The sequence below is a fragment of the Stegostoma tigrinum genome, chromosome 10 (assembly GCF_030684315.1).
Source record: "Stegostoma tigrinum isolate sSteTig4 chromosome 10, sSteTig4.hap1, whole genome shotgun sequence".
Classification (NCBI taxonomy): domain Eukaryota; kingdom Metazoa; phylum Chordata; class Chondrichthyes; order Orectolobiformes; family Stegostomatidae; genus Stegostoma; species Stegostoma tigrinum.
The window spans coordinates 58,504,124-58,531,704 of NC_081363.1; the positions used below are offsets into that span (position 1 = coordinate 58,504,124).

Genomic DNA, 27,581 nt, shown 5'->3' on the forward strand with positions numbered 1-27,581 from the left:
ATAAAAGGCTATACAGGTTGAGACAACTCATTGGAATTTAAAAGAATGAGAGTTGATCTCAATGAAATATATAATATTCGTAACAGATTTGGAAAGGTAAAAGCTGAGAGAATGTTTCCCCTCATAGAAGAGTATAGGGCCAGATCAGAAGTTTCAGATAGATTAGTAAGCTTTGGTCAGGAAGGAGAGATCAGATCCCAAGAGGGAAGATAGTTTGGAGAATTAAGAAGCTACATGAGAATTTGACGCAGAGGGGAGGGGTGCTTTTTGCTTTTTCTTTGGCTCAGGCTTTTTTTTTTAACAGGATAAATCAAGTCCAGGATCGGAGCCCAGCACAAGAGTGTCATCACAGATATACGGCAAGTTCATTGGTTAGCGATAACTACTAATTTGACAAGATTACTTTCAGATTGAAGGCAACAGTGATTCATTGTGCGATAGTAGGAACTGCCAATGCAGTTTTCCTACTATCTGTGATTCATTGTGATCACACCTGTAGCAAGCGTTGATTGCATGAAGAATCTGATGAGTGTCATACACTGCAACACATCATGGAGTGGAAAAGTTACATGGACACTATGTTTCAAGATGCAGTCTTAGATTAAGTACCTTCAGTTCACTCACTGGTCAGGGACAGGATGGTTTGACTCCCAGCAATGGGAGTTGTGTACAAGCTTCCTAGCAGTAGTCAGGATGTGAAGAAGAAAATAAATCAGAAGTTAGAAAAAGTGTGCAAGGAAGGCACTATTAACTTCAGTATGCAGGTGGACTGGGAAGATCAGAAGGGTAACAGATCCAAAGAAAAGGATTTCATGGAATATCCATGAGATGATGTTTTTGGAGTGATTTGTGGTAGAACCCCCTTGGAAGCAAGCAGTTCTAGATTTGGCCATGTGCCATGAAGCAACCATGATTAGGGAGCTTAAGGTGAAGGAGGGGACAGTGTCCATAATATGACAGCATTTTCCTTGCAGTTTGAGAGTGAGAAGTTGGAATACACTGTAGCAGTATTACAATTGAGTGAAGGGAATTACAAAGGCTTGAGGGAGTAGCTGGCCAGAGTTGTTTGAAAGGGGAGCCTATAGGGAAGACACTGGAGTAGCAATTCGGGAGGCACAGCAGAAATTCAGCCCAAGGAAGAAGAAGCATAGTAAAAGGAGGATGAGGCAACCCTGGCTTACAATGGGAAGTCAGGGACGTCATAAAAATAAAAGACTAACAATGTGCTGAAGATTAGTGGGAAGCCTTCACAAACCCGCAGAGGATAAATAGAAAATCAATACAAGGTGAGAAGGTTAAATATGGGGGTAAGCTAACTAGAAATATTTTTAAAATTGCAAGATCTTTATAAGATATTTAAAAGGTAGGATAGAGGAAAAAGTGGACATTGAAAATTGAGGCTTGACAATTAGTGATGAGGAGTAAAGAAATGATAGAGGAACTGAATAGGTACTTTGCATCAGTTTTCACAGTGGAAGACACCAGCAACATACCAAAACTTAGAGAGTTGGGAGCAGAGGTGAGTTTAGTGGCTATCACTAAGAAGGTATTGGAGTATCTGGAAGATCTGAAAGTGGATAAATCACCTGGACCAGATGGATGACACCCCAGCAATCTGAAGAAGATACCTGAGGAAATTGTAGAGGCATTAGTCGTGATCTTCTGGAATCACTGGAGTCAGGAGGGTCCTAGAGGACTGGAAAATGGAAAATATAATAGTCCTGTTTAAGAAAGAAGGGAGACAGAAGACAGGGAACAACAGACCAGTTTGCCTGACCTCGGCCATTGAAAAGATTTGAGTCCATTATCAAGGATGAGATTGTGGAGTGCTTGAACACGCAATGAAAAATAGGGCTGAGTCAGCTCAGTTTTGTTTAGGGACATCATATCTGACAAATCTATTATAATTCTTTGAGAAGATAATGAGCAAGTTAGATAAAGGAGAGCCACTGGATGTGATCTGTTTGGATTTCCAGAAGGCTTTTGACAAGGTGCTGTACAGGTGACTACTAAATAAGACAAGAGCTCATGGTGTTGGGGGAAAGTGCTGGCATGGATAGGGAATTGGCTGACTATAAGAAGATAGAGACTAGGTGAAGCTGGTGAATATTGGAGTTCCACAGGGGTCCAAGTTGGGACCACTATTCATGTTATATATTCAGCTTTGGGGCAAAGGAACTGAGGGCATTGTTACTAAGGTAGCACATATGAGGTGGAGGGGCGGATTGTGGTGAGGAAGCAGAGAGTTTGTAGACGGACTTGGAAAAGCTAGGAGAGTCGTCAAAGTAGTGGAAAATTGAATAAATACAATGTGGGAAAGTGTGAGGTTTGCACTTTTGTGGGAATAGAGGTGTACACTATTTTGTCACGGGGAAAAGCTTTGGAAGTCTGAAGCACAAATGGATTCCTAGTTCAGGATTTTCCTAAGGTTAACATGCAGGTTTGGTTTATTTCAAGAGCACTAGAACACAAGCAAGGACCTACTGCTGGGGCTGTATAAGGCTCTGTTCAGACCACCATATCTAAATAAGGATGTGCTGGCATTAGAGAGGACCAGGGAAGTTTACAAGAATGATCCTGGGATGAAGGGCTTGTCATATGAGGAGCATTTGAGACTGGGGTCTGTATTCGATGGAGTTTAGAAGGATAAAGGGGGATCTGGTTGAAACTTTAAGAATACTGAGAGGCCTGGAAAGAGTGGATGTGGAGATGTCTTATTTAGCCGGAGAGAACTGGATCCAAGGACACAGCCTCAGAGTGAATGGCTGAGGTGGTGCAGAGGAATGTCTTCAGCCAGAGAATGGTTAATCTCTGAACGTCATGGCCACAGGGGCCAAGTAATTGAGTGTATTTAAAGTGGAAATAGATAGGTTCTTGATTGGTAAAAGAGTCAAAAGTCATGGGCAGAAGTCAGGAGAATGGGGTTGAGAAACATATCAGCCATGATCAAATGGCAAAACAGTCACGCTGGGCCAAATGGACTAATTCTGCTCCTGCATTATGGTCAGAGAGCATATCCTCAGAATAAAGGGACGCCTAAGACTGAGATGAGAAAGAACTTCCTCTTGCAGAAGGTTGAGAATTTTTGGAACTCGTTGCCACAGAGACCTGTGGGGCCGAAGTCCTCGTGTATGCATAAGGCTGACTGTTGATAGGTAGGGGAATCGGGCATTACAGGGAACAGACAGAAAAAGGGATGTGAGGAATGTCAGATCAGACGTGACGCTATCAAATAGCAAAGGAGACCGAAGGCACTGAACAGCATATTCCTGTTCCTGTTTCCTGTGGTCTGGATTCATCAGGTAGACAGAAATCCAAAGAAATGTGAAATAATGTATCTATGTCCCTGGATGTTACTGGACGAATTCTTCAGAGTAGTATCCAAAGCCAACTAATTTTAACGTCCATCGTCAGTGACTTTCTTTCCTCACAAAGCCAGGGAATGTTCACTGTCAATTATATGCTGATTGATTGCCAATTCTTCCAATAGTCCATGTGCAACAAACCTGGAAAGGCTTGTGCTGATAAGTGGTGAATAACAGTCACGTTACACAAGAGTTAGGCAATGACCAGATTCAATGAAACAGTATCAGATTATTGCCCCATTGGCATTCAAATACATTATCTTTGCTGAGTCACGCACCATCTTTATCTTGCTGGTCACTATTGACCAGAAATATAACTGGACTCGCTATCAGATCAAGCAAAGGCTGCAAATTCTGGGATGGTTAACTCACCTTTCAACTCCCAAATCCTGTCCACCATCTTTAACTCACAAGTCAGGCGTGTAATAAAGTTCTTTTGTTTGTCTGAATGAAGACAGCTGTAACAACGCTCAAGAAACTTGAACCCATCTAGGAAAAAGCAGACCACTTGATCACTACCCAAATTATTCCCTTAAACATTCACTCCCTCCACCAGTGATAGCAGTACATAATTAATGCACTGTAGCAACTTACCAATGGTCCTTTGACAGTACATTGCAAACCTACAACATCAACTATCTCAAAGGACAAGGGTAGCTGACATATGGAAGCTCAGTCTGCAAGTTGTTTCCCAGCCACACACCATCCTGACTAACTCTATCATTGTTCCTCCAGTGTCACTGAGTCAAAAACATGGACCTAACTTCCAAACAGGACTGCGGGTGTATACACACTTCAGGGACTGCAACAGTCAGGGACAAAGCTTACTAGTATGTTCTCAAATGTGCCATAACCTACTGAGCTACAGAGAAAAAGCTGAAAAATAGACTGGATAATGCATTTTTAGCCAGTATGGACTTGGGCCAAATTGATTCCTTCTGTGCTTTCCTTCCAAGATTCTGAGGCCTAATGACACGATTGTTTTTGTTTCAAATGAAATGTGTTTTGCTCATAGTTATTTGAAAGATGATGCACTATTTTATGACAGTGAGCAGTAATTCACCCACCTCTAGCAGTCTTTGTAGCTGTTTCTGCCAGTAAATACTATGTTAGAAACAGGAAATTTATCGGTTATTGAGACAGTTGAAAATTCCACATAATCGTTGTAACTGTTTCAACAAACCCAACAGCAGACTACAACCATCTTTATAGAGTATTTATGCTTCCTTTGATTGTAGTAGCTCCTTTGGTATTAAGAATTATTAAAGTTCTGTATATATCAATATATTCTACTGTCCTGAAAGTTAGTTTCTCTTTGGTGGTCAGTCATATTAGATGCTTGTATGTAATGAACAAATTGTATGTTATAAAGTTGAGACTTGTCAATCAAATCAATAAACACTTGTTACAGACATGAATTAGTGATTGATATAATTTCAAAATCAAACATGAAAAGTTACATTATCTCACAAAGTTGTTGTGTTCAGTTTTTGCTGAATTTGAACAGTTATTGAACTTTCTTTAAACGGGCCCCTTATTGTGATAATTCCAAGTCTTTAAAAATCTCTGCTTCTCTACTTTCAGTCACTTATTTATGTCATAACATTACTCATGATTACAAATAGGCAGATGATAACTATTAATTGAGTGCCATCATTTTTCATTATCATACTCATCATTAATTCAGCTCAGTCATCATCTTATCATAAAATATTTTAAGGAGACCAATCACAGAACAATAGCATTTCACATGACTAGGATTAATGTATATATAACCTAGTAATAAATGAAAAACACTCACAGCAAATAGATTGCAAGGGGATGACACAAGACAAACATCTATACATAAATAATGCTGAGCATGTCAGGTAAATACATGCTAGAACTAGGTGCATTTTTAAAAATCAGTTTGACCCTAAATAGATGTAAGCAACATGCTCTCCTCAAACAGATCAGCTAAACAAGTCAATGGCTTTCATTTAAATGAAATAGAAGTTCCAGATTATCTTAAAAACAGGATAAAACAAGTTCCTAGAAGTAGATAGTGTTTATCTTGGAATGCTGAAAGGGACTTGCATTGGCAATCATGAGGGAGTAACTGGACATAGTGTGGGAAAGGATGTCCACAGATTACATACTGATTAAAGTAGTGCTTGCATTCAACTAAAAGTGTCGGACCACATGAGAAATTCAGTCCCCAGGAAAACAAAGAAATCTATTATTATAATTAATTTGGAAATTATCTGTATAATAATAAGGGTATAAAAAAATTAACAAGAATTTTTCTGGAAAGAGAGACTTCAGTTATAAGATTGGACTGGCAAAACTGACACTTATTGAAAAAGAGATGGTTGAGAAAGTTGTTACAGATGGTTAAAATCATGGAGGGGTCTGGATCAAATAGTGATGGAGAAACCATTCCTATTTACAGAAAGATTGAGAACCGGGAACACTTATTTAAGGTGAGTCACTAAAGGAATCAACAGTAACCGGAGAAAAAAGCTTTTTACACCAAGACTAGTTGTGATGCAGAATGCAAAGCCCAAGAATGTCAGGGAGATGGACATAACTGTGACATTCAAAAAGGAATTGGATAATTATCTGCAAAACAATTTGCTGGACCACAGGGCAAAGGCAGAGGAATGTTACTGGCTCAGCTGCATAGACACTGCAGGCCCAATGGCTTCTTTTTGTGTTGGAACAATTCTACCATTGTATAAAAACTAAATAAGCAGCAATCAACATGGATTTCTCAGAGGAAGATCCTTACAAATTAACTTCCTTGACTTAACGGAGGAAGCGACAACTCAAATATTCTGCATTAAACACGACAATACCTATAACCATGTTCAGCACAAAAGTTAATTATAACATATTCAGAAATGTATCGGCCTCGTGTGATGACAGCTGTCCCAAGAAAAGTTCCAGAACGCAGTAAAGTCAGATTGTGCATCAAAAACAGAATAGAAATCAGCCTATCCCATCTATTCAAAGGCTAATTTCAGATGTAAGTAAAATTGTAAAATAGTATTTTTAGGCATAAATTGGAATATTTGTTTTGACTGTAATCAGGGGGATAAACTGTGATATTCCAGTAGAAGGTGGATAACCTCCAAGTAATGAGCAGAAGGGATAAGACACCAGACATGCAGGAAAGTGGGGTGTGCCTTTCTTTCTCGCCAAACTCTGTTAGAGCTTATTTGAAAGTTTTGGCAATGAGGCATTTTTCCAATGATTTTGATAGCCTGCTCAGGGAACCATCCAACAGGATCTGCCATCTCCTTTTCTGCAGGGCTTAAAGGACATTATACATGGATCACTAATGAACACCGTCCGCCGATTTCTCAGCAACAAACCCAAACAAACAGACAAAACGTGCCCAGAAACCATAACCACTCTCCCCTACATCAAAGACATTTTGGAAATGACTGCCAGACTACTCAGACCTCTTGGCATCACGGTAGCCCACAAACCCACCAACACACTAAAACAGCAGCTAATGAACTTAAAAGACCCTATACAGACAACAAGCAAAACAAACGTCATTTACAAAATACCTTGCAAGAACTGTGACAAACAGGCAGAAAGCTAGCCACCAGGATACACGAACATCAACTAGGCACAAAAAGACATGATCCACTATCACTAGTATCCTTACATAGAGATGAGGAAGGACACCACTTTGATTGGGACAACACATCCATCCCAGGACAAGCCAAACAGAGACACGCACGAGAATCCCGAGAAGCATGGCATTCCAAGCGGAACTCCATCAACAAACACATTGATTTGGAGCCTATCTACCTTCCTCTGAGAAAAAGAACAGGAAATGACATCACCAACCAAAGGAAACCTAAACAGATAAATAGAAAGCGGGACATAACACCAGCGCTTCACCAGAGGCTCACTGATGATGTTACCTAGAATGGTGACGAAACGTCTGAAAACAAACCTTCCAGCTCAGTGAGCAAACTCACATCCAGAACCTCAACCTGAGCTACAAATCTTCTCAAAACTCGCTGTGTATCACTAAAATAAAACCAAGAACTGCAGTTGCTGGAAAGCTGAAACAAGAACAGAAATTGCAGGAGAATCTCAACAGGTCGAAGGGTCACTAGTCTCAATATATTGACTCTGCTTTCTCTGCACAGAGGTTTTGAAGTTAGATGCCTCAATTACCCTCCTTGGCAGTGCATTTTAGACCTAGATCACCTTCTGAGTGGGGAAGCAACTTTTCTATCTAACCTGTCCATATCCCCGTGATCTTATTCATCTCAGTCATGTTCCTTTTGAAGCTTCTCTGCTCCAAACAACCCAAGCTTATCCAACATCTCTTCACAGCTAAGATGATCCAACCCAGGCAACATGTGGTGTATCTGTTCTGTCCCATCTCAAGTGCAATTGAATCATTCTACAGTGCACTAAACTATGAAGGGAAACTGGCCATCTAGCCAACTGAGCTAGGGCACCAGGGAATTGGCAGACCAAAGTTTTCCGCAAGTTGTTCTGGGGATGTCTGAAAATGTGCCACTCACACCAGTCAGATCTCATCAATACCAGACCTAACATCCACAACAGCTTCATGATCATTTCTAACTATCAAGTGCTGAATCTAACCCTGACAACTGTGGCATGTAGCAAGATCATAGAGACAAAAGCCAAGGAAACTTTACCATACCAGACAGAAACGTTGTCTTCAAATGAAATCTTGTGTATCGCTGATACATTCAAGACCCACAAGCTGATCAATACCATTTATCAGGCTCTTTCAGACAACAATGTCCAAGGGTCAAAGTAGGATTATCTGTCCAACACCGTTTATAACTCTGCACTCACTGCATATGGGAAAATAGATCAGAGAAATGCTGACTAATTGAATTGAAAGCACCAGTTACTGCAACCAAGAAAATAGCCCTCATGAACGACAACCAAGTCGGAGACAAAATCTAAATGATCTGAGAGCAGCCAAAATCAAGTCTGAGCAGGATTTTGGCACTGTGCTAATTAATACTCTGAAACTCTGCACAAGTGTAAAATGTGCTACTGGATCTGGAGACACTGGAGACGTGAATGAATCAAGAAAGCAACAGAGCCAGGAACAACAAATCAACTTCCGTGAACACAAAGACAGGCAGATCATCATTGAACTTGGCAAGCATGTAGAAAGGTAGGTGAAGCACTATCTCAAACTCTTGCAGTGACAATGTTGTGTATTGTATAAAAGCTCTCAGCACTATTCCAGATTTTTCTGTCAGAGATGCTGGACAGCAAACTCACCATCGAAGAGTTCAACAGGACCATTGACTTTCTTGGCAGCAGTAAAGCTCTAGGATGTCATTTCATTCCACCTTATGTCATCCAACTTGAAAAACTAGTACTGCTGCAGGACCTCTATGTAATGTGTCTCTGCTGGAAAGAAAGAGTTCTGTCTCAAGACATGCATTAATACAAAATAGTTTGGGTCAAAAACAAGAAGAATTGTCTTGATTGCACCAATTACCAAGGCATCTCCTCGTGAAATATTGTGGCAAAGATCATTATTGTGGCCAGATTGCAGAGTCTGACATCACATACCTAAACTGAGTCTCACTGTGGTGTCACGATTTTCTGTCTTGGGCAGTTGCAGAATAAGTGCTCCGAAAGTGCAGATCACTCTAAACTGATTTCACACAACTCATCAAGACCTTCAACTTAGTCAACAAAGACGAAGATTCTTAAACTGCAGAAGATTGATTTCTTGGACTCCTTAATTTCTTTCCACAAGAATGTACACACATTTGTCAGTTACAGTGGAGCAATGTTTGGCTTTGAAATCAGCAGCACGGTGAAACAGAACTGCATCCTGACACCAACTCTCTTTAGTATGTTTTCCTCCATGCTACATATTGTACGCTTTCGCTATACAAATGAGGATGTCTATCTGCATGCCAGAGCAGATTGTCTGAATTGATAAGCCTACATGCCAATCCCAAAATGCATAACATCCTAGTTCACGAATTGCTGTTTGTTGATGATGCCTCATTAGCATCCCATCCTGAAGTTAGCTCCAACAGCTTATAAATTGGCTCTCCCAGACACTGCAGAGGGGTTGGATTATAACCTGCATCAGGAAGGTCAAAATCATGCATAGAGTCCATCGTCATCAATATTGACTTCCTCACTTTAGAGATTAGCAACAGCTTCACCTACCCTGAATCAACAATTACCAACCAACGTCTTGATTTCCTTCCGAGTCAATACCAAAACTTCCAAGGCCATCGTCGTCATAAACTGCGAAGGCAATTGTGAAACTAAGAGAAAAGTAATTTGAAGTACAGTCTCACTTGGCTTTTCAGTCATGAAGCATGGAAAATATGTGCAAGCGAAGAAAAGCCATTGAACAGCTTCCTTCCCTGCAATTTTAGAGAAATTTTGGGCATGTCTTACCAAGACAATGCCAAACACAGCAACACCAAGATGCAAGGATCCTCAGCATGTGTCCCCTCTTAGATTGCTGGGTCACCTGAACCAAACGAATGGAACTTCATTTGCACAGACAAACTTTCGGCGAGTTTGCTATCTGCGTGAAGCAACTGGACACCCACATCAACGATACAAAGACGTCAACCTACAAGACCCTAAGTTGACAGGGATCGAAGTAAGCCGAAAGAACTGAAGATCTTTAAATCAGAAACAATACCAGAAATTGCTGGAAAAGTTCGGCAGGCCTGGCAGCAACTGTGCAGAGAAACAGAGGTGATCTTTCGGGTCGAGTGACCCTTCCTCAGAACGGTTTTTGTTTCGGAGTAAGAAAAGTTGTAAAGAGCATGAAAAAAAGCAGAGGACAAAACAAATGACCAAATGGTACAGAAATGATACTGTCTGAAGGAAAACAAATCTGTACGAAAGTGAAACGTTGCAGATGCTGGAAGTCTAAAACAAGAACGAAATGATTGGAAAAACTCCATAATTGAGAGAGAGTTTGAAACGGAAAAACAGAGCCAGAAACAGAATGCGTGAGAGAGACAGCAGGTATTATCGAAAAAGAGAATGAACCAGGGAGATAAAGAAGGAACATTAGGTAGAGTCCGAGAAAGTGTGCGTTGTGGAAAGGAGCATATGGGAAACGGAGGAGTATGTTCTGTTTTTGGTGACAATATTTAGCCTGATTCAATGAGAAGCGAGGCTTTGGCGTCGGAGGGGACAACCAATAGTGATTGTGATGTAGGGACCAAGGCCAATGGGTGGATAGAAATGTGTCGAAATGAGCCAATGGAAGGGCGGATACGTGGTAGGATGAGCCAATAGGTGAGTGGATGTCGGGCGAGATGGGCCAATGGGAGGAAGGTATCGGGTAAGGGGGTGCCAATGGGTGGAGTGGCTGGGTGTGGAGTTCCACCTCTTGTGACGTGAAGAACGTGCCGTTTCGAGTGGGACGCAGGCGCAGCGGCAGAGGGGAAGCAGACGGAGGGAGAAGCCGCGGCTGGCGAGAGGAAGTGGAAGCGGCGCTGGACGGAGCCGGTAGTAGTGGCTGATCGGACTCCCCGGAACACAGCCTTCAAGCTCAGGGAGGAGGGGAAAGAGAGACTTAAAAAGCCGACAAATATTTACCGGCCACTTCCTATCAGCATACGTACACACACCAGGTAAGGCTTTCCCTGTGACTTGAGCGGGTGGTTCCGCGTTTGGGACGCGGGCGGGTGGCGAGGGGAAGCGGGCAAACGGGGTGGTTGGGCAACATATTATCGGTAAAAGAGAGAGCGGCTCTCGAGCACACTGTGGGCCGCGGTTGACTCGTGCTTCCCTGGTCGACAGTAACGGTAAATGATGGGCTTCCGCCGTGGATCCCGGGGACGCGTTTGAAGTTTGTCGGCGAAGTCGTTGTCGTGCCGGTGTTGGATTTGACCGCCCGCAGCTACTCCATGTACTTTGTAATTATTAAGAGTGTGTGTTTCTCTTTCTCTTTGATTCCTCTGGTGCTGCTTGGCGTCTCTTGAACCCCTCTCCGCCAGCGCTGTGCCTGCCCGAGGAAGGGGATGCCGCTTCTCCATCGCAAACCGTTCGTCAGACAAAAACCCCCGGCCGACCTGAAGCCGGACGAAGAAGTTTTCTACTGTCGGATGACCATCGAGATCTTCAGGAATTACGAGTGAGTTGGTGTTTGGCGACGGGGCTTTGGGAGTGGGTCCGCTGAATTTCCTCTGCCGCCGAAGCGGCACAAGGGCGCACTACCTCATTTTCGTTCAAATCGGCAAATTATGATTCGAAAGCAACGTTAACGGCTCCGGGTTTGTCTCCCGGGCTTTGGCGGCGGGCGTGGGGGATGGAAGGAGGACTTTGGTTGCCTTCCACTGCTGTCCACACAGTCTGTTTCTCCCTCTCTCCCTTGTGCCCGTGTGGCGGGCTGTCAAATAACTAATAACTAACTCGTGCCGAATGCGGACTGGAGTAGGCCTTGTGCTGCTGGATAATCTAAATTTATTTAGACACCCCCGGCGGCTGGTATTTTTTTTCCTCGCACACATGCTCGATCCGAGATGTTCCCGTTTACGTCATTTGTATAAACTGTTTTTGGGGGTGTCCGGAGGATGTCGCCTCTATTATTTCCTCGCTTTTGTTTTCTCTGTCTGGGTTTGATTTTTAATGAGCATCTCCGCAGCGAGGATAAGACTTGAGTTTCGTGCGCGACGTGTGGAGAGCGTGGGCTGTTTTGATGCTTATCCGAACATTGTCTCTTTTGTACACGGAGTCAGTGATGGGCCTGGTTTGGAGAAACCGAGCCTGTTTAATTATAAGCATCACAGGCGTACGGAACTTGAAGATATCTTCACACTTTTTATTAGTCGAATGACGAATTAATTCGTGGTTATCTTCTTGCTTTAACTTTTCGAAACCCTGTATAACGTGCGGATTGCAGTTACCTCAAGTGTAATGGAAAAGCACTCCAAGAGCGAGGTGACTGAAACGATTACAAGGCAGGCACTTAATGGAACGCATTACAAACTGGGAATAACTGAATTACCCAATGCTGGAATACATGAAAGTCGCCACATATTTCCAAGCAATAAATTTTTGCCTAATGTTAATGAACACCACCGCTCGTTTTTGTGATGCTCTTGAAGTATTATTGGTTACAGAAATTATTTCTGAGCATTCTAATTCGTTAATATGGTGTGGACCTTGCTGGTAAAGCCAACATTTACATTTCTCACACCACAAAGGGTTCATATGGTGTAGGTACGTGCCAGTGCCATTAGGAAGTTCCAGGATTTGGATCACTTGCTATATTTTTCTTTTAAAGATACAGTATGGTGGAGCTGGACAATCTTGACTTAGAGTCCTGATGAAGGGTCCACTTTCCTGTTTCTCTGCTGCATGACCAGTGTTTCCCCAGCTCAACGCTGTATGGACTCACTTCCAGTATCTGCAGTTATTATTATCGCCTATACAGTAAGGAGTGTTGGTTTAGAGTGGGGACAGGGTTTGGAATCTTGATGGTCTTGCTACCAATCTGCCACTCTTCTAGGTGCTACACCCTGTGCATTTGGAAGTTTCAGTCAAACGCAGTGTGATTCGTTGCTCTGATATATCTCTTATACGAAGCACATGGCTACATCTGAGCATTAGCAGTGGATGGGTTCCTTTGTCCAGTATGATATTGAACAACTTGTTGGAGCTGTGCTTATCTGGACAAGTGACAAGTATTCTTTCACACTCCTGATTTGTGCCCTGCAAATAGGAAGTTAGGTGAGTTACTTCTGCAGGCCTCTGTCTTTGACCTCTCTTACTTATGTGGCTAGTCTGATGGGGAAGTAAAATTTAGCCTTACCTTTTGGTGTTCGTGCTTTGGTGTAAAGAATTGAGAAATATTTCAAAAAATTGCCGTATTTGTATACCTGCCACTTGGTGTCAGTTGATCACTATGAATATCCTGTGTTCATGGAGGTAGATTGTCACACGAGCTAATACAATAGACACCACATGCCAAGAAAAACTGTGTAGTTTGCTGGGCATGTTGTTTTCTATATCTAATGTTGCTCCACAATGAAGGGAAAAATGAGTTTGTGCCTGTAATTCTCTCCATGGATGGCCATCTTGTCACAATGTATCAGTGTATGCTGATTGAAGGCCACCACAATGCTGAGATTTCATGTTCAGAAGGAAATCATTTTAATCTTAGTTGAGTAAGCTATGGACGCATCAAAGAAACTAAATTACCCTTTTAGGGTGTCGCAAGTTAATTCACTAATGTGCCAAGAAATAACCATATTTTATGGACCAGATATTTCTGGAAGTACCATTGAAGTTTAAAAAGTCTTGTGCTTGATGTATTTTCTGTCACTGCTGAGATAAAGCATTTTCGATATCGTGCTTAGCTCTCAGTAATTGTGCAATGTAAATACATTTTTTTTTGTTTCTGTTTCTTTAGAAATGTGTTTGAATATAAAAGCAGTAATTGTTTTAAAACTTCATTTAATTTGAGGAATTATAGCTTTCTGGAACAGCAGCTTTATTTTGCTATACAAATTAAAAGACAACCTGCCTCCATTGTTCTTCAGTGGAGAAGGAAGCCATTTGGCCCATCATGTCTGCACCCGCTCTCAAAAGTGATCTACATGCTGCCTATCATGTGCCATCTCTCTCTACGCTTGAGTTGCTTGTCAAATAAGTTTTTAATTCAATTTTTGAATGCTTGATTAAAATGTCTGCAGTGCATTTACTGTCAGTTCATTGTGTATCGAAAATTTGTGTTTTTTTTCCTTACTGCTCTTACAAAGGCATAATCTGTTTGTCCTCCTCAATCTTGGTTTTCATGAATGGTAATAGTTTCTGCTTTGAACTCTACCCAGTCCCCTCCTGCATGGTTTTGCATACCTCTGTTAAATCTTCTCCCTGCCTTCTCTTCAAGAAAAAATGCTAATCTCACCACACCAGTCAATCTTTCTGAATGAAACTGACCATCCTCAGATTCTTCTGTAACTCTGTTCTGCCCAGAGCTTTATGTAATACTACAACTTAAACTGAATTATCAGGACAATGTAACCTCCTTGCCTTTATCAATAAACCCCAACATGTGTATTCTTTAATCATGCCAACCTGTCTGGCTGCTTTACTAGTACAGTTCATAGGCTTGGAATTCATTTGATACAATGAATTCTTCTGGGTTACAGACCTAATATACAGAATTAAAATATGGCATGCTACTTTATTTTTTTGTCACTTTGTTTTTATTTACTGTCAGAGGGAAGCTTGAATAGAGCTGGCGAAGCTTAAAAATGCTTAACTTAAAACTATTGTGCTTTTGATACAGTAAAGTGGTTCCTTTTAAAGGTAAGTCTGATTCCCTTTAATTTAGCATCCAAATCACTCCACACAGGCCCTCCACACAATTAAATTGCTAACTACGATCACTGCAACTGAGTTTGATTTCTTAAATGACAAGTCCAAATTACAATTGATGTAAAATCAAATTTCCATTCTAGATTGAGAATCACTTCCAGTAACTTGTTTGAAAGTTTAATGGTCCTTTTTACTGCTACATTTCACACACACACAGACATATATATATTTGTTTTCTTCTTTGCAGTGACTTTTTTGAAAGAACTATACTTTGCAACAGTTTAGTGTGGAGCTGTGCTATTACTGGCAAACCAGGTCTGACTTACCAGGAAGCACTTGAGTCAGAAAACAAGGCGAGACAGAACCTGCAAAATTTTCCTGAGCCATTGGTGGTGCCCATCCTTCACTTGACAACTCTTGCTTGTTGCTCACGTCTCCATGAACTGTGTGATGATCTCCACGCTTATACTAAAGATCGATACTTTGCTGGAGAGATTGTGGAAGTAACCAGTAATAGTGGTCTCAAGTAAGTTTTCCTGAAGGCATGGTAGAAGGTCACAGTTTCTGTGTTTAAAAGGATAACTTTGTATTTTTGCTTTTTTTCTTACTTTAACATGTGAGCTCAATACTACCTTGCATTGCATTAACCTATCTGTGCCTGGAATAATTTTTATCCTAAGTAACAATGACCACAACTGAAGTGAGTTGTGTGAGATTTTTATTTAAATGTTGATAGGTTCTCAACTGAATGTCTTGTTCATGTCTGTCAATACTCTATACCTGACATTCGTTCTTGCATTTTCAGCTCGTTTAATGACGGTGGACATAATGGATTTTTTCTTTTTTGAGTCTTTTACTTATTTTCAAGGCTGTAGCTATTCCTGAATGTTAGAACTGCAAACCACTAGCTTTGAACAGACCAGAATATGAATACTAACTGTTCTAGTTTGGTATCTCCGATGGTGTCCCCTGTTAAAGAAGATGCAGTCTACACTACACTTTGCTCCTGAGTTAAATGGTCAAGCAAGGAATAATGTTATTCCAGTGCAGTAGGCACAGTGCTGGACAGCTCCAAGTGTTACCTTTTTCAGATGAAATGCTGAACTTGAGTGCTGTCTGTACACTTGAAATCCTGTAACAATATAAAAGAAAATCAGGTGACATCCTGATGTCTTGACTGGTAATTATCCGTTAAGCAACATGACTACCAATAGATAAACTGGACGCTTTGCTGATTGGCTGTCTTGCATTCGTTCTACTTCCGAAGGAGTTTGACTATATGATTTGGAACAATTTGAGGTTGTCAGCACTTTTTGCAACACACCCTAAAAGGCTTTTGAAGTTGTTATTGGTTCCTTTCATGACTTAGATATTTGCCTCCTTTTTAAAACAAACTAAAAGGGGGGAACATGAAAGCACTGATCTTCATGTTGTCTTTAGTGTGTAGTATGTAAGCTAGTTAATTCGGAAGATCAAAAATGTGTGCTGCTGTGAAATCAGATGCCATAATCATAGCTATTGAAATTACTGCTTACATTTTTTAGAACTGTGTTTGAAAACAATAATTTTGGGGGCTTATGTAACATCTGTTTGTTAAAACACATGGTCGTGGAAGCAAATTGCTGGGGAGAGTGTTGATTTTGTTCTACCAGATCAGGTGGTCAACAGGCTAAGAGGTGATCTGTGAAAGGGGTCCTAGTTCAGGCAAGAACTGGAGGATCTGAGGGGCTTCTCCAATTAGGTGCCATTTCTGTCCCACCTTTGTGGCTAATAGGTTTATTTAGAATGCTATCACCAAAAAATGCAGGAGGCCTGTGAGATCTGGATAAGCAGAGAATTGTACAAATGGGAGTCACTGAATTTAAGCTGAGCCCTTTGCAGTGTGTGCAGCACTGGAGTAACTACTTGGGACATTTTCCAAAGAAAGAGGCTCCAAGCTGCTACCCAGTATGGCACAGCAAAGAAGACTCCCAAATCTGTGGCGCTGAGCGCTGTGCGACTGAGAGGGAGAGGAGAATGGGAAAGCATGCGTAACTTGTGAACTGAATTTGTTTTGAAGCCTGAGTGTAAGTGTTTAACTTCACATTGTCTTTAAATATTTAAGAATATGACTTTCATTTATCTTGATCAGAGCATTGACAGCATGTGGTTGTTGAGCATAAGTATACAGGGTACACTGCAGTGTTTTGGATGCAATTTTGAGCTGTAACCATGTCAAAACTCAAGTGAATGTTTGTTTTTTTTTAAAAATTAAAATCCAGGGAGCTAGTTTCACAGAAGCAAAAACGTTTATGCCATTGTCCACATCACTTCAAAGACAGATTATTGGGTCTTGGTGTTGCTTCTTGTACATACATCCTTCCTTTGTCCAAATTGGTATTGATTGTGTTACTGTACTTCAGAAATATCACTAAACTGCTTTAGAATGTTTGGTCATGTAATGTGTAATATATATGCAATTCCTGAGGAACTGAAAACCAGCAACACATTATGTATGAAACTCAGTACAGCTTTACATCCAGTGATGATCTGATGCTTGAAAGGAAATCTGGTCTGTTTTAAAGCTGAATCAAAATCTTTTATTTTGTTAGGCAAGCATGCAAGATTTTGGAAGTTCTGACCCCACCATTACAAAATGGAACTGCTAATGGACACATAAGCAGCAGAGCCGAAGATGTGGTTATTGTCATTAGTGATGAAAGTGATAATGAAGAGCAGTCCAAAAGCTCTGCATCTTCTGTGTCAATTGGGTAAATATTTACTTTGGTCATGTCATTAGGTACAATTTCTTTATTAAAACTTTGCCACTTCTACAGGCACTGTAAAGCCAGCACAAAGATGTTTGAGAAAGATGACGATTGATTGGAAGCATAATAGGAAGAAGCATAAGTCTTCCACAAACGAAAAGACAGGACTTCTGGTTAGGCCACAAATCAGCTTGAATTTTACAAGCAGGTCTCTAATGAAATTTAAAATAATCTGTTTTCAAAATGTTGTTTAAATGTTAGCATGTGCCCATAGTGCAGCCACTTGAGCAGTATGATGTTTTTATCTTTGAAAAAGGTGCCTTTATCTTGCTTGAAGTGAAAATCTTGACTTTTATTTTACGTTTGCGAATTACAGATGAGTTACTTTCACACCATTTTATTAGGCTGGCCTTTTTATTCTTTCCTTATGACTTCCATTTGTCTTAAGGTAGATTGATCTGTATGGATCAGCTATTTTTGGTTATGGCAGTTGAATTGTGAAACAAACTGTTATGTTCAAACTTTCCATGTAGGCCTTTCTTGATTTCTAGTTAATGATTTTCAGTTTAATTTTGTTTAGCTTACCTCTTATCACTTAATTTAGGAAAATTGGTGTAAATAAACGTGCAATTCTGGTCTCCCTGGTAAAGGAAGGGTGTTGTGAAATTTGAAAGGATTCAGAAATAATTTAGAAGGATGTTGCCAGGGTTTGAGGATTTGAGGTATAGGAAGCTACTTTCCCTGAAATGTTGGAGGCTGAGGGATGACCTTGGTTTATAAGTCATGAGAGGTATACTAAGGGTGAATAAACAATATCTTTTCCCTGGGGTGATAGTCGTCAAAAACTCAAGGGCAGTGGTTTAAGGTAAGAGGGTAAGATATACAAGAAACCTGAGGGGGGTACAACTTTCTCACAGGCTGGTGCATGTATGGAATGAGCTGCCATAGGAAGTGGTGGAGGCTGGTAGAACTACAACATTTGAAAGGCATCTGGATGGTACGTGAATCGGAATGGTTTAAGAGGGATATGGGTCAGATGCTGGCAAATGGCAATTAAGATACCTGTTTGGCAAGGATGAGTTCGACCAAATTGTCTGTTTCCGTGCTGTATATCTCTGCCTCTATAACTCATTGCAGAGTGATGGGTGAAGTAGCCAAAAGTGAAATGTAGTTTGATCTGGAATGCATTGCTTGATAGACAGATGGAAACAAATTGTCCTCTTAAAGAAAATTGACTAAAATATGGAGGATGGAAAAGGGCATGGGAGAAAGTTTAATTGGCTAGCTGCTTTGAAAGACAGTTGGGTTTGCTCCTATATTGCTTTTATTGTGATTATTATCTATCTGCAGATGTCAGCCTCGTTATATGGACCTTTCTCCAACCCATTGACCAAATGGGGCACCATGACACTCTGAGAAACTGATTTTTAACTCTGTTAGGAAAGCAAAGGAGAGGTACTTCAGAGTCAGCCAAGTTTACTTTTCAGAGGTCCAATAGAATTTTGAAGTTGCTGGCTATCATAAAGAGTATGGATTCACTGTTTAGGAGCTGGGCGACCCTGTTCAGTATGAATGCACAAGAGGTATATAATGGTGACGTGTTTGACTGTTGGGCGTTGGAGAATTATTCCAGGTTTCTTTCGCCCAACTTGATCTGGGCTATATTTTCTTTGTCTCTGTTGCTGTATCCAGCCCACAGACTCCTGGAAAATAGAGTTTGCACCCTGACAGTATGGGATTGTATCTAACTATGAGCAGTTTTAATATCTTGGTAAACTTGCCTCCCCTGCCCCACACAGTTTGCACAGCTATCAGTCTATTCAGTCAAGTGTGTGCATTTTTTGCTCCATTAGTTTATTTGATAACATAGTTACCACTTGGGCCTGACTCCTGCCTTTTTCACCCATCTATCTTGCATCTGTTGTCTTTTTTGAGTTGCTTTGAACAGTTTTTCATCCATTTTAAATGGAACTTATCACACTCACTATTTCCACGGGTGTGTGTCTGTGAAGAATATACCATGTACACTGTCATAATTTGCACTTGTCTTCAAGGTTTGTCATTGAACATATTTTAGGCATCTGATTTCATAAATTTATGATTTATACAAGTTGACATTTTGAGACAACAAGCAGAACTGATGGATGGTGCTGATTCAAATTACTTGTGGCTTTTCTTATATTCAAACACACGGGTTGATGGAGGAATTGGGTTATTGTAGATATAATTACAATTATGCATGTTTCTACTTTCATAATGTTCTTGGTTGAATAGCGAGTCACAGCATAGAAACAGACCCTTGTGTCCAACCTGTCTGTTGACCAGACATAACAATCTGACCTAGACCCCTATAGCCATCCAGATGCCTTTTCAATGTTATCATTGTACCTGTCTCTGAACCTGTTTTTCATGATGGATCATTTTAAATATTAAAATCTTGTTTAGTGTACTTCACTTACTTACTGTGGACTAACAGGTCTTAGGGTACCATATTGACCTTTTTTGATTTCACTAGTCTTTTTAATTTCACTTCAGTCGATAACTCTTTTTTTCATGGTGATTGTACAGTTTGCAAATTTTGGCTAGTTTTAATATAGACTTTGGGGGCAGTTAACAATGGTAACTAACTTCCTGGAAATCACGAAGCCCACCTAGAGTGAATTTGCAGTAATCAAGGCGAGGGAGACTTATGCTGAAATAGCTTTTCTTCATTACACATTCACTGAGAACAAACCTGGGTCCACGAAATGCATGGTTAAATTTACACTGTTAGAATTTCAGATCTCCTGTGCTGTGGGCCAAATGGCTCCAGTGTTTGACCATTAGGAGCTGCAGGGCATGGCATGTTTGCAATTGGATGTAAACTGGACAATTACTTTTTTAAAAAAAAAACTGCGTCGTTTAAGGTCTTTACTGCACTTAGAAGTCCACATGTGTATAATTTAATAACTGTGTGCCTATACAATAACAGAATTACTTATGTAAGCTTTTGTCTATCAGCCGTAGATTAGCCAACAAGGCAAATGGACTACCGTATTAAAAAAAAATTTAGCTTTTTCTGGACTCACTTGTCGCTTCACATGTAACAATGATTTTTACATGTTGAAATTGAACAACTCAGTGAATCAGCTATATCCAATATTGCTCAACTGGTTTGTTTGATATCCAATCTTTTTTTATTTCCAGGAAAAAGAGAACCAAAATTGATGTAAGTTTATTTAAATACAAGGTGCGACCTCTGAAAGCTGAAGGAAATGATATCATTATTAAAGCTGCTCAAATGAGGTAAGTATTATTGAAAGCCTGTTTGTGAGGAATATTATGATTAGTCGTCGTCATGCACAAAAAAGTATCAGCAGATTCTCTTGTTTTGAGGCCTATTGATTATGTATCTTGATGGGGCACCTGTCAAAATCAAACTGGCTAAGGCAAGGAGGCAGACCTATGTGAATGTGGCCTTTTCAATATGGTTTGTAGTAAACGTTTAGAATTTAAATAACAAGATTTCTATGTAAGATGTATGTACATATACACACATGCAGTATCATTTTGGGTTTGCATTACATTTTACAGTCGCAAGAAACATCAGTATTCCCAAGACAAACTGAAGCTCTTTCTTAAACAGCATTGTGAGTTGAGACATGGGATGCTGAAAGTTAAGGTAAGATTAATCATTAACAGGTTCTGACAACCATGAATAGCTTGACGACAAACTTCTTAGTTTGTTTAAAAATAAGATGAGCTCTTATTCAAGTTTCAAGTTAATGATGTTTTGTCAGAATTGGAAAAGTTATAGATGGAACAAGTTGTAAGCAAATATAAAGGCAAGGTGTTGCTTGTAGCTGTGCTGCAAACTGGAAAATTTTAATCAAGTCTGCCTCCCAGATCAGTTGTTGTATGTATGTTTCTGTCTCCCCATTTCTGGGAATTTGTAGACCAATGTCCACTGTCAGCTTGGAGTCCCTGCAGCTGCCTCCTTTTTATCTGTTCCTATGTGGACGCCTTGGATCCCTTGGTTATGATACTATATTTAACCACTAGATGGAGTGGGAGCTTGATCGTTCATAAAGATATTTAAGACTAAATTTAGTCACAAAATGGATGCTACGTTGAATCATTTGAAACTTTGCTCACAAGAAGAAATTTTGACACTCTGGCAATGCTAACTCCACTCCAGATCGGTTGACCCTAACCTTGTCTTGGAAGCTTTCTGTCTGTACTGACCTTTTTAATTCATGTTCATCTTGTTTATGTCTGACTCTTTTAAAGGCTGCATGGTAATGTGTTCAGTTTACTCCTAAGCTCTAGTATGAAATAAAATCAATTTATTTCATTAATCTATCTTCTAATAATTTTAAATCTGGTGTCTTTATAACACTCTGACCAGTAGAGTTAAATATATGCATGAAGTCTCAGATGTGTCAACACAGGAGGTTCACTAACTCTGCCAACAGGAGGCAAAATTTTGGTTTATACTAATTCAGCATCTCCTGTCTCCTTGCTTTCCTGAAACCCTAACAAATGTCTTTATAATCTGTTTGGTTATTTGCCCACTATCTCCTGGCTGGTTTCTCACCTCCAGCACCTCAAACTTGTACCAAACTAAATCTCTACCTGCACTTAGTTTGCACCAACTCCCAGTTTCCCCATCAGCTCTGGGTGATTTGACTCAATTTTTTTGGGTAGGCAGTTCTCTTGTTGTGATAACATTGTGACTCCTTTTTAGAGTATCATTGCCTCTCACGCCTCCAGGTGAAATCTTTCATTTGTTCATGGAGTGAGTGTCAACCACAGTGCCAACACTGGGCAATTCTTGGGATTTCACAGGGTTTTTGTTTGTCATTGAGACTTGTTAATGTGTTTTGAGTTGTCCCCTTGTCATTGATCCCTCTCCAACAAGAAGTGTTTTATTAGTAAATTAGGTATGAAGCACTTGAGCTGCTAGGTGAGAATACGTTAAGTAGGACAGATATCTCCTTCCATCACAGATCCTGTCATGGCTACATTTAGCCATTCCAGCTTCTCTACTTGACACTTGTCTCCCTCCTGTTTCAACTCCTTTCAGGAAAGCGTCTGATTGAAGGGGTAGTATGGGTGAGAAAGAGCACTACTTGTGTTTGGAGATTCTGGAATGGTTTTAATGGCCACTACAACTGCCAAAGCAGTTTCATTCATCCTGTCGCCAATCATTTGACCTGTTAGGGGAGACTGATGTTTAGAATCAAAAACCAGGAATCGTCAATGGTTATGAGGGCAGAGTAATATCGGTTCCCAAAGCTGTTCCATAACTCTACCTGAAATGTCAAAATTGGACTTGTTTCCACAACAGATTGGACATGGAACTGGATTAAGCTTCTACAGACAACAGCGTGTTACTAAAGACCAGTCATGGAAAAGGTTGCATTGTGTGCCTTCTCATTGCCCTTGCTTAGCCACTCTGCTTCCTTGTCAGGCTTGGCCAATCTCTGAACTTTGTGGTGCAGTCACATCTGATCTCTTAGTCATTTCTGATGTCTTTAGGAAAGTGGTTTTGAACTGATGGCAGTCCCTGCCATGTCAGACTACTGCCAAGTGCCAGCAGGACAGTCATCCAGTTTTAAAGAAAGAATGGAGATTGCTTTGCAAGTTAAAATGGTGCATCTTGAAAGATTGTATAGGTGATACTGTTCCTCTACTGCTTGCTTGTCTCGATGGCAGAGGTAATGCATGCTTGAGGGTGAGATGATGTGGAGCACTATGTAGTTGGAAAAATGCCAATATGCAAGTGGTGGATGGGTTGCTAATGGTCTGTTGTGGTGGGATCTGCGCACGTAAGTGGATTGTATACCCTTGTTTGTGTGACAGTAGATAGGCAAGGGGAGTCAAGAAGCATATTACCCACCTTTTGTCAAATTAATAGTTGTTATATTGGCTCATGGTGTGCTTCTAGTGAGTGGCACGCACCAAGATTTAAATATGATAATATAGTGATTTCAATCCTATTGAAGGTTCAGGAAGACGAGTTGGCTCTTGTTGGTTGTCATCATTTATGTGGCATTAATATTACTTGGCATATGCTCCAGTTGCTGAAAAACACCATGGAATCATCCAAAAACCTCTAACTTCTGACCTTGTGATAGAGAAAGTCATTGAAGAAATCTGCTGCACAAGCTGTTCAAGGCAGTGATGTCATCTGTCTCAAATGGTTGACATTCCCAACAATAATTATGTCTTCCTTTGTACTTGGTACAGCTGATGTTAGTGGAGACTTATCCCTGATGGCATTGAATTTTCCTCGGACTGTTGAATGCCTGCTTTGGTCAAATGTTACCTTGGTATTGTGAAATTGTGGCTAGTGATTGTGTTACTGGTTGAGTAGTCCAGAGGCCCACATTTGTGACTTGGAGGACATTATGGCAGTTGGGGAGATTTAAGTTCAATGGATAATTGAAACTGCAGTAGAAGTCTAATCTCTGGGACCACAGTTGTCACTTCTGGTTAAAGTACACCTGGTATGCTTTCAAGAAAATAAGCTGTACTCAGCTGGTTTGACCTACGTTTGACTCTATGTGCACGGCAATGTGGTTGATGGGTAAGTGGATTCTGAAATTATCTTGTTAGCTACAGTTCAAGTTCACTTAAGGATTTTTGGACTTGCTTGAGGTGCCCACCACATTAACAATGTAATTGCCCCTCATTGCAATTAAGCCATCTTTGTCCATGTTAGGACCAAGGCTGTAATTCGGTCTGCAGTTAAGGAGCTTTAGCCAAAGCCAAACAGCTTCAGTTGGAAAGTAGACAGTGCATTGATTTAGTCTGGATCTTTTGTTTTTGAGAACATGCCTGAGCAAATCTCCATGGTTAAATCTGTGTCTGTAGTTGTATTGAAACAAATGTTTATGTTCATCCTGCTAGTTGCCAAAATGTCGACCATCCTTATTGACTGGCAGAATTGCAGAACTTGCATTTGATCTGTTGGTCGTAAGATCACTCAGCCCTCAGTACATGCAGTTTTAGATTGTAGCTTCACATTTTGGCATTTGAATTTTCTGTTATTGCTATTCCTGCACTTGGTGTATTATCCTGCATTCCTGAAATGTTGCACCTTTCAGTAGAGTGTGGAAATGCAACGCCCTGAGATTTCATCATGGTTGCCGGAAATTCTGATGATCTGTAGTACCTTTTAGTCCAGCTGTAGTACTTGAACAGCTATGAGCTTCTGACTTGTAAATGTCTCATCTTTTGTGGTAGCTATACCGCTGGTGTCCTAGTAATTGAGTCAATGGCTGGTGATGTCCAGTTTTTAAAACACCTTTTTTGCAGCCATTTGTTAAACTGGGTCCCTGCTAGGCCACTTCAGAAGACAGCTAACCACATTCACTACTAGTTTGGATACCGCATTCCATGATATTAATTAACCACACACCTTTTTAAATAATTCACTGTCACCATTAGTGATTCTCTTCATTCCAGACTCAATTTAATGAATTCTAATTCCCCACCTTAGTTTGTGGGGTTTGATCATCAGTCCAGGCCACTAGATTACTAGAGTTGCTTGGAACTTGTCAAGGCAGATAGTTGCTTCAGCAAGATACATTGGAGGCGCATATTGGGACCATGCAGAACTCTAAACACAACTGGGTCTAGGCAACAGAAACTTCTCTGGGGCATTTGCCCTCTAAAGAAGTCTGTCAAAAGTTTTGGGGATCTCAACTTTGAAGCTTAATTGGTAGCCAGGACAAGTTTACAGGTTTTGAAACCTAATTTAACTCCTGGTCAGATATTAAAATGAGGCTTCAACACCCCTTACCTGCTGAACTACCCTAAATGTTTATTCTCTTAACTTGCACTGTCCTCGCACCCTAAACCCCCACAGTCCGCTTTATTTACGTCTTCACAACAACCGTCAGCTGTCAACTGGTCATGTGCAATTGTTAATCCTTTGAAGTTTGGGAATAAGGTGTCCACTGCTGATGGCTGTCCCAGCCCTGATAGCATTATATTATCCTCAAATCTTCTCCAAACTCGCTATTATCCTCAAATGTTAGTGTTCACTAATTTTGTTTTTGTGTGCCTAATTTTTTTGTATTTAGGCTGACGTTGCCAAAATTCTCCAACTGTCTTTTTCAAGTCACTCCTTTCAACATAACTGTTTCCCAAAATTTAGGTCTTGTTATCTCCCTTATGTGGTTTAGTGTCAGGTTTTATCTGCCTCTGAGCTGTTTTGTGACCTTTTTAACTATTTGTGCTGAATTAAATAAAAATAAGCTTTTGCTTTATCCTTTGAATCAAAAATGTTCTGTGTCTTAGATAACACGGAATGTCTGCAAGTCTAAGTAGACCCTTCATTTGTGCGTTTTTTTTTCTTTTGTAACTACTTCCTGATTCTTCACTTTATCACTTCCTATCTTGTAACTCCCAACAATATAAATTTTTGTTTGTCAAAGTTGGATCACGATACTTGTATAAACGGTCCTTGCTGAGTCCTTTAATCTGACAGGAGTAGTTTCAAGGTTTGAGCATTTACATTGCTTGGAACCTTTACTTTCAAATCAGTTCAAATTACTTTGTGCAATCGGCTGTTCTGTATTTTTGAATGTCTGAACTGAATGTTAGAAACACTGCTAAAACTGTGCCTCAATTATTTTATGTCATTACAGTCTGCAACTATTGAGAAGTACAAACTTTTGGAGCAGAGCTTTTCCCATTTGTTCCCGGATGACCCATCGACCTTTATTTTCAATTCAGCTAACAGAGGTCGAGCAAGGGCTCTCAAGAATCGCTCTTCATCAGCAAATGTAAGTATTGCATGTTGGAAAATTGTCATTTCCAACCTTCAAAGTATTTTGTCTTGTAGTTTTGAACGTTTGGCTCATTTGGGAGATCTCTGCTTCTCATGGTTTTGTGTTCATGCCTCACTTAGGGGTTGAACTTTCAGACCCAAAACCGAGGCTGACGTAGCAGTGCAATAGGGAGAGGTGCTATACCGTCAGCTGTGTTGCCTTACGTGAGACATTCAACCAAGGGCCTGAATATTACACGTAGTGTTGTGACCAATATTTATCCTCTATCAATATCTCTCCAAACACATTAACTGATGATTTTAACATTGTCGGAATTTGCTTTGTGCCAATGAGCTGCACCATTTCTGTATTGTAACAGTTACGACCTTGTGCTTAACTGACTGAAGGATTTTGAGACTTTGCAAAAATTACTGAATAAATGTATGTTTTTGTTCACCTTCAAAGTTTAGTACAACAAAACGTCTGGATTTCCACTCAAAAGTTGCACACCTTTTGAACGACATATCGAGTACTCAAAAGCTTTCAGTTGAAACTTTAATTCCATTGAGTGCAAATTAAGTTAACACGAAGTTTAGCGTAGTGATTGTTTTGGGTCATAGATATGATGACAAGTGTAGAAGCACCTTTAGTACGAAGCATGTCTTGTTCATGTGCAAGTTCACCCAAGTTTGAGAGTTTCAAAAATTATCTGTAAGGCGATTAAGCGCATCTGAATTATTTGGGCTATCTGGTAAGGAAAAGGGTTTTGGGTAACTGCATCTATTTGTTAATTCACAAAGTTCCTTCACACTATCCCCATGGCAGATATAGTGCTGCCTCAATTCACCTGGAAGTCTTGTATTTGCTTGCTAATACTTAAGGCATTTATTGAATCCAGATTTGCTTACCTAGTTGGTCAACTGGAGTGCAGTAATGAGCAGAATGGTTTTAAAACCAATTTTCTGAATGCTACTTCCTTCTGAATATTTTCACACTCCTCCGATGTATCTTGGATGGTGTGGCTTTGCATTTTGATTTGCAGCAGTGAATGATAAATGTGCAAACATTAAACTTTGGGACAGAATAGCTGTATTTTCAGCCCATGGGACTTCTGGTCACAAACAATTTTAAAAACTGGTTATTGGCCACCAAGTATTTTCAAACTTCAAGAAGTAAAACAAAGTATAACCATCAACTAAACTTTTTTGTTTTTTTCAGTACCAGTCAGATGGCACTAATGATGTGGCTGACATGTCGAAGTACAGAAACAAATCTGCACGAGAGATTGAGAAGATGCGCAGGCAGAGAGAAGAAATGAGAGCAATAGGTATACTTTGCAGTTACGTATTTTCGGACTTGTAGTCGCGGTTAGTTCCTTTTTTTAAAAA

At 40.3% G+C, this 27,581-nt stretch overlaps 1 protein-coding gene across 1 annotated transcript in view; it reads left to right on the top strand.

The window, feature by feature from the left end:
- The first annotated feature begins 10,756 nt into the window (after positions 1-10,756).
- Positions 10,757-27,581, top strand: part of baz1a (bromodomain adjacent to zinc finger domain, 1A) — a 64,168-nt gene continuing 47,343 nt past the window's right edge. The window contains exons 1-8 of the mRNA XM_048537922.2: positions 10,757-10,990; positions 11,357-11,493; positions 14,932-15,210; positions 17,276-17,434; positions 20,618-20,716; positions 21,005-21,092; positions 26,071-26,208; positions 27,412-27,520. Coding sequence (XP_048393879.1) covers positions 11,381-11,493; positions 14,932-15,210; positions 17,276-17,434; positions 20,618-20,716; positions 21,005-21,092; positions 26,071-26,208; positions 27,412-27,520 — 985 coding nt within the window. The 5' untranslated portion in view covers positions 10,757-10,990; positions 11,357-11,380. The remainder of the gene's footprint in view (positions 10,991-11,356; positions 11,494-14,931; positions 15,211-17,275; positions 17,435-20,617; positions 20,717-21,004; positions 21,093-26,070; positions 26,209-27,411; positions 27,521-27,581) is intronic.